This window comes from Manacus vitellinus, unplaced genomic scaffold (assembly GCF_001715985.3).
Source record: "Manacus vitellinus isolate BGI_N305 unplaced genomic scaffold, ASM171598v3 scaffold_93_pilon, whole genome shotgun sequence".
Taxonomy (NCBI): domain Eukaryota; kingdom Metazoa; phylum Chordata; class Aves; order Passeriformes; family Pipridae; genus Manacus; species Manacus vitellinus.
The window spans coordinates 342,113-349,683 of NW_021940884.1; the positions used below are offsets into that span (position 1 = coordinate 342,113).

The window sequence follows — 7,571 nt, forward strand, 5'->3', positions numbered from 1 at the left end:
GACCGGGACAGGACGCGGGGCTCTGTGGGGCCAGTGGGGTGCACCAACGCTGTCCCTCCTCCCTGGCTGTGCCAGGCTTTGCAGGAGGAGCTCCAGCCTCGCGTTCCTGCGGCTCCCTCGGGCTCTTGCCAAGTCGGGTTGGTCTTTGCAGAGCAGAAGAATGTGCAGTGAAATGTCCCTGTTCCTGCCTTGCACACACCGAGAGAAACCAGCGCCCGGAACGGGCAGAGCCGCAGGCACGGGGGGGTTTGGGGTGGGCACCGCAGGGAACAGGCACGTGGAAACCCGACTGTGGGAGCCAGAGGCACCACCGGCAGCAGGAGGGCTCATCCCACGCAGAGATCCCCACGCATCCCCCCCCAGCTGCCTTTCCGATGGGAATGGAGTGCACTGAGGCCCCTGCCTGGGTGCAGGAGGCAGCAGGGGTCTGGGAACACATGGGGCCCTGGGTCCTGGATTAATGGAGAGGAGGGAAGAGATGAAGGCAGGGTTTGAAGGATGGCTTTGCTCAGGACACTCACCTCCCTCCCAACGACCAGGGATTCATGGTGGCTGAAAGCTGACACAGGGGTGGGGAGTGGGTGCTGGTGGGAGCCTGACAGGGCACCTGCACAGCCCCCTGTCACTGCCCCATCCCGGGTTCCAGCCCTCTCCCTGTGCCATGCAGCACCCAGCCCCAGCACCGAGCTGGATCCCATCCTGCAAGGAGGGCATGGCCACCCCTGAGGCCAGCACGAGGTGTCCCCATGAGCTGTCACGCTCTGCCCTGAGGCTTACCTACCCCTCCAGCTCCAGCAGAGACTGGGGCCCAGGACAGACCTCAACCCTCCACACCGGTCCCAGCTTCCCCTCCCTGCATGGGGGCCAGGACACAGAGCCATGGCCCCTCCAGGACCAGCAGCATCTATGAAAATACTTTATTGTGGAGCTGGGTGTGCAGGGCTCTGTACAGCGCGAGCGGCGGCGGCAGCGCCGTCACCAGCAAACAGACACACGGTGCTGGCCCCCGAAGACCAGCCAGGGGGGCAGTGAGAGCTGGGGGGGCTGCAGCCCCTACGTGGCCTTGGGGCGGCCGTTGAGGCGGATGATGGCCCGGTAGTCCCGCACCAGGTCCCGCAGCTGGTCCAGGTAGGGGTTGACGTTCTCCTCCATCCACTCCTCCACTGTGTCTGGGAAGTAGACCCTCTCCAACTGGGCACGCAGGTCACGGACGAAGCTCTCCCAGTCCTCATGGAGCCTGGTGGGGGGACAGCAGGGGTCCAGCTCCCTTCTGTGAGCCTGAGACCCCTTCCAGCCCTGCAGAGGCACCCGGGGGGGGCTCCCAGCCCCCAGCACCACATACTTCAGCACCTTGCTGCCGAAGCTCTCCATGTTGCGGGGGTTCCCAAAGTGGTGCTTCCGATGGTAGGGGCTGAACCAGCCCTTGATGGCACTGGGGAGGTACGAGGGAGTGGGGGGCACAGGGGCCAGGGATGGAGAGCTGCATGTCAGGCAGGTCCCCTCCCATGGAAAAACTCTCGTGTTCCAGCCCTGTGGCCCAAGCCACCAATCCCGCTGCCTCCCGCCGCCTGTTACCTCTCCTCCTCCAGAGCCTTCAGGATGCTCTCCCTCAGGTGGCCATTAACCTGCTCCACCATGTGGTAGATCTCCACACCAGGGAACGCTCCCCTGCCCTCGCTGGGGAAGGGGAGGCCAAGGTGAGACCCCAGCATGTGGGATGCACTGGGCTGGGTGAACCCCAGCACTCTGTGTGGCTGGAGGGTGCCTGCCCTCAGCCCAGAAGGGTCTGGTACTGGGGAATTTGGGTGACCAACTCCCTGGTCCCCTCCAGTGCATCCCTTCTGATGCAATTGGGGTGGTCACGCACCAGGTGCTCTGCTCCAGCTGCACACTCTCCAAGCCCAGCACATCCAGGACCTTCCTCTTTGCCTCTTCTGTGAAGCCCCCTGGGAAGGGTGAGGAGAGGGACAAAAAGGCTTGGGCCACCCCACAATCAGGCTCACCCCTGGCTTCACCACACCCCCAAAACTGGAGAGACTGAAGCTCTTCCTCCCCTGCCTCCCATCTCCCCCCTGTCCCCTTCCCAGCAGGCCAGGCTCTGGCAGGCAGTGGGAGGTGGGGGTGAGCCCGGCTGTGCCGGCAGGGCCGCTGGCTCACCGTTCACCAGGGTCTGCAGGCAGATGGCCAGCGAGGGGATGCCGACGGGCAGCAGCTCACAGAGCACCGAGTAGTGATCGTACCTGCAGGGTGGGGACAGCCACGCCGTCGCCTCCTGCACTGCTGCCAGTGTGGCTGTGTGGGCACCGGGGTGGCAGGGAGGGGGTTCTGGTGCCCCTCACCTCTGCCAGCCGGTGAGCACGATGCCCTGGAAGTGCAGCGGGGCCAGCCGTGGCAGGGCCTGCATCACCTTCAGCCAGCTCAGGTGGTTTTTCAGGTGGTAGCTCAGGGGGGTCCAGGTCTGCGCCGGCCCCGTGGTGCCCTTGAAGGCGCTGGCGAACCAAACTGCCTCGAAGCCACTCTCTGCATACTTGGTGAGGAACGGCTCTGCAGCGGGACAGGCATGAGCCATCAGTGCCACTGTGCCCAGGAGGCTGTGGGGAGCTGGGGGCAGATCCCCCCACCATCCCCAGGAGCCTGGCACGTCACCTTACCGAGCTGCTCAGCCTCGAAGTCGGGTGCGTAGAACCACACCACGGGTGAGACGTGCTTCGCTATCCCAGACTCTGCAGGGAGAGCAAGACGGGGACACTGGCACTGGTGCCAGCAGCAGGAGCATGCCTAGGACTCCTCAGCCCAAGACCCACATTCCCACAGGGCTAGGCATGGGCTCCTGCCAGCACCAGGCATGACACGTGCCAGGGCAGCCACGTGAACAGGCACTGCCGAGACACAGGACAGGCCTCGGCTGACACCCGAGACACCACTGCCATCCCCGTCCCCTCACCCCGCAGGGCTCCCACGCTGATCTTCCTCAGCATATCGTCCCACATGAGCACCCGCAGCCCCCAGTACTGCGCAGAGAGGAAGCCCAACACCTCCTTGATGTGCTTCAGGAACATGGTCCCCACATCGCCCTTGTTGCGGCTCATCCAGTTCTTGGAGTCCATCCCCTCCCCGAGATGGAAAACCTGGACTTGGGGGAAGGGGGATGCTCAGCACTCCTGGGAGCACCCCTGGGGCGAGGGCTGGGGTCCCTGCACAGCCCACTGCCCACCTCATCCGCGCCGATGTGGATCCAGGTGGAGCGTCTGTGCTTCTCGATCACCTGTGCCAAGATGCTCCTGAGCAGGGCCAGGGTGTTGGGGACGTGGGGGTTGAAGCTGTTGGGGAAGCGCTCGACCTCCCGCAGGTGCTGGTACTTCTCGTGCTTGAGGATGAACTGCGGGAAGGAGCCATCAGGGGGGTTTCCAGGGGAAGCCCCTGTGATTTGGGATGGGGAGCAGGACTGGGACCCCCTACCTCCACATGGCCAAAGGTTTGCACCAGGGGAACCACCTCCAGCTTGTGTTGCTCCGCCAGCTGCTGGATCCGCTCGATGTCCTCCTCACTGGGAGGGCAGGGACAGGCTCACCGGGGGATGCCAGGGCAGAGGGCAGGGCTTGGGGAACTTCCCCTCCTCCTCTGGCACCCTGCCCATATAGCCCCCACCACCCCACACATGTGTGGACTTTACTAAGGGGCACAAATATTGTCCCAGCAGGGCAGGAAGCCGGTCTGCCGGCGGCGCAGCCTGGCACTCCGACCACGGTTATCGCAGGCACAGGGCCAGGTGGGTCACACCCAGCCCTGGCACAGTGGGACCCACCGGGGCCACCCCGCCGGGCAGCTCAGCACACAGCCCTGCTCACCTGTAAGCGTACGGGGACCTGAGGACTTCCAGCTCCCCCTTGAAGGGGAACATGTCCTCGTACTCGATGAGGATCCCGTTGGCTCCCAGCTGGGACAGGAAGGGGAACACCTGCAGGGTGGGCAAGGTGGGCTCAGCAGTGGGGACAGCATGGCAGGTTGAGCCCCCCCCAACACATCCCTCCTTGGCACCTTCTCCCTGCCACTGGGCATCCTCACCTGCTCCAGGTAGGAGACCCTGGGCGCAGCTCCCTTGAGGTCCAAGTGGACCAGCCTCATGTCGGTGGCACTGACATCCCTGGGGACCTGCTGCCCAGGCTCTTGCCTCAGGGCCGTTATCTTCGCCTCAGGGAGCTCCAGAACCTGGCTCTGGGGGATGACATCCTGGACGATGTCACCTGTGTCCCCCCAGAACCCGCTGTCCTTGCTGACGTGCTTGTGCAGCTCCAGGGTAAAGCTGCAGGGAGTGGAGCAGGGACGGGGGTGACACAGGGCACTAGCTGCCCCCCCAGCACCAGGCACCTACCTGGGCATGACCCAGGGGCTCCCCACAGACCCCCAAACACCCTGAGGTCCTGCTGTCACCTCACCTGTCACGGAAGAGGAACTTGATGCCGGCCAAGGCGATGAGGAGCAGCACGACAAGGCGCAGCAGGTTCAGGCGGTGGCTCCGCTGGAAGGCCATCTCTGGGGACACACGCAGGGTCCAGCAGTGGCCAGAGGGACCTCAAGCACAGGTGACCCTGCAGAGCCCCACGTACCGTGTCCTGCTCCTGACCAGGGTAGCACAAGACCCAGAGAAAGGTGACATGGGGGGAACCCCTCCGGCACCCTGGTCCCCATCAGGGACGTGCACAGCGGTGCCGTGTCCCTCCTACCTTGTGTGCCCCAGCGTGGGGCCAGCGGCTGGATCAGCCTCTCCCTCTGCCTGCAAGGGCGTGGCCAGTGCCAGAGCAAACAGGGCAGGGCAGGTCCTCCACGGGGATCCCCTCGGGCTGCGGGGTCACCCCCGAGACAGGGGCTGTGTCACAGGGCGGCAGGGTGGGGTGGCATCAGGGGGTGGGCACGGCACAGCCCTGCTGATGGAGGAGAGGTGATTGGGGACCACCTGGGCACACACCAGCACTGGGCTGCTCCAAGGACAGCACCAGCACAGCCATGGGCACTGGCGGGGTGAGGGTGGCAGCCTGGACCCCCTTGGCACCCACAGGGGCCATGTGAGAAACCTTGCTGTGTCCAGTTAAAGCAGTGCTTGATCCCTGACAGGACACAGGACAGGCCGTGCAGGCTGCAGGGATGAGCTCATGTCACAGAGGTGTCACAATTAAGATGAATAAATTTCATTTGACATATTTTCTTTGTAAACTAATTTTGAGAACTCCTGAGACAGGGAGTTCAACTCAGATGAAAGTGAGCCCAAATCAAAGCAGCCTCCATGGAGCAGGAGGTGGCAGCTGCCCTATCCCTATCTCCCACAGCCACAGTTTGAGGGACAGCACAGAATTCCATATCCAATGGCACATGACCAGCCCCAATTCCCAGACTGCCTACAGTGTCCCACACAGGGGCACTGTGGCTGCAGCAGGAGATGCTCAGCCAGGCCAGACCCTGGTGAGTGCAGCGCTGGGGACACTGCTGTCACTGGGGCACCACTCCTGCCAGCCCCAGGAGCCACCAGCCTCTGCAGCCCCAACACAAACCCTGGGAAAACACCACAGCACCCCATGTCCTCTGCTCCCACAGTCCCCTCGGGCTCCTCCTCACCCGCAGCCCTGTGCCCAGGTGACGAGGGACCCTCGGTGATGCCAGCTCCTACCCCAGGAGCCCAGAGCTGCCCTCCTGTGGGCAGCACATCTCCCAGGTCCCAGCAGCACAGATTCTCCCGGGAGCCGCACACAAGCATCATTTCCGCCCTTTCCCCCCCTCTTTTATTTTCCAGTCCTTCTGTATTTGTTGAGGCAGGGACGGGGCAGTGCATCCACCCCCAGCCCCTCGGGGGCTGGAGCCTGCTTTTGGGGAGCAGGCTGTTCCCTGCACTCCCTTCCCTGCACGGACAAGGTACCTCATGGCACTGCACCTCCTGTGCTCCAGGGGATAAGTGTGGTACCCACTTCCTGCCCTGCCCAGGATGCTCCTGGCAGCTCCAGCACAGCCCAGCAGGGATGTGCCAGGCTGGGGACAGCTGCCAGCCTGGGGGTCACCCCAAGTGCACAGGAAAGCACAGAGGGGACACGGGAGGGGGGTCAGTGGCCCCGTGGTGCATGGCACGGGGAGCCCAGCACCCAGGAAGGCCATAAATATGCCAAGTGCTAATGGGGCTGTCATGGGAACACAGCGCCTGACCGGAACAGGGATAAATATTTAGACAGATGCTGTCAGCTCGCCTGGATTCGGCGTTTTTAATGTACGTTATGTTATTTAAATAGGGCAGGTTCCCAGGGTCTGCGTTCCCAGGCAGCCAGGGGGGAGGGAAGGGTGCTGGCCAGAGTGGGGGGGCAGCACCAAGGGGTGATGGGGGCAGCCAGGACACCACATCCCTGTGCCATCGGGAGATCCCTTGGCAGCGAGGGCTCAGCTGATGGATGCTGCCCCTCTAACCCGACATCTCGCCGCTAGCACCCGCTATATTTATTAATGTTCCGCTGCCAACGCTTTGGGGATGGCACTGGCACAGTCCCCGGGAGGCTCAGGAGAGCCCACGGCTCCTCACAGCCGGCCAGTCTGACTCAACACCCTCATGGTGATGGGGTGAGGAGGGGCCAGACCCTCGCCCCCCTCCTTGCCTCCACACAGCCCACGTGGGTTTTGCTTCCAGCTCCCCGAATCCAGCCCAGCTCCCCACCTACCTGCCTGAGCCCCAAGCCCCGAGGAAGATGGAAGCAAACCCAAACCCGCACATGGAGAGTGCCGGGCCATGGGGAGGATGGAGCCAAGTGCCCCGGGGTGGCAGGTGCCACTGCTGCCCGCTGGGTACCTGCAGGTGCCACTGCAGCCCACGGACCAGCAGTGAGGGGTTCGGGTGCCACTCAGCTGCCCAGCACTCCAGTGTTCCCACTGTTTCCATACCAAACCCTCGCTCCCTCCACACACAAAACAGTGCAGCTGTGGGAGGAGTGACACTGCTCCATGTACACTTGTGTGGACACACATGTGCACACTCACACACGTGCACACTCACACGTGCACACACACATGTGCACACTCACACGTGTGCACACACACATGTGCACATGCTCAGGTGCTTCCAGAGAATTCCATGGTCAACCTGGCCAAGGCCATTCTGTATTCCCAGCCTGTGCCCCCCCACAGGATGAGCTGCCCCTCCCCAGAGGCCACGGCACTGCAGCCCCACAGCCCGGGGCTCCTGCGAGGAGAGACTGTGGACTCCCCTTGGGGCTACAGCCCCTTGGCAGCAGGAGGGGCTGTTCCCCCAGTCCCCGGGCAGAGCTGGCCCCTGTCCCATCCCGCATCCCCCCAGGACACTGAGACACCCCCTGGGCCTTTCCACACACTCCCTTCCCTCTGTGCTGTGGGGCACTACCTGCACCCTGCAAACCTGGCGCACCCCACAATGCCCACACCAAGGGCATCCATTGGGCATTCCCGTGCCTACGTTACCCTCCAAGCTCTGCTCGGCATCCCAGCAATCCCCACAAGCATCCCTGCAATCGCCCTGAGCATCCCTGCATCCTCCCGGCTATCCCTGCATCCTTCCCGAGCATCCC

At 63.6% G+C, this 7,571-nt stretch overlaps 1 protein-coding gene across 2 annotated transcripts; it reads right to left on the reverse strand.

Moving 5' to 3' along the window:
- Window positions 1-930: 930 nt before the first annotated feature.
- On the reverse strand, window positions 931-4,801 carry LOC103761611 (hexosaminidase D). Of its 2 annotated transcripts, XM_018086374.1 has the most exons (15): window positions 4,725-4,801; window positions 4,608-4,619; window positions 4,437-4,533; window positions 4,066-4,303; window positions 3,849-3,958; window positions 3,460-3,547; window positions 3,215-3,379; window positions 2,945-3,128; window positions 2,652-2,723; window positions 2,340-2,544; window positions 2,158-2,240; window positions 1,868-1,946; window positions 1,576-1,677; window positions 1,343-1,432; window positions 931-1,237 (listed from the first exon to the last, which is right to left on the reverse strand). In XM_018086374.1, the coding sequence occupies exons 3-15, from the start codon at window positions 4,529-4,531 to the stop codon at window positions 1,054-1,056; spliced, it is 1,695 nt and encodes a 564-aa protein (XP_017941863.1). In that variant the 5' UTR covers window positions 4,532-4,533; window positions 4,608-4,619; window positions 4,725-4,801; the 3' UTR covers window positions 931-1,053. The 2 variants fall into 2 exon arrangements, with proteins under 2 accessions (XP_017941863.1, XP_017941862.1); XM_018086373.1 differs by lacking the exon at window positions 4,608-4,619 and having other exon boundaries at window positions 4,725-4,779.
- Window positions 4,802-7,571: the final 2,770 nt, after the last annotated feature.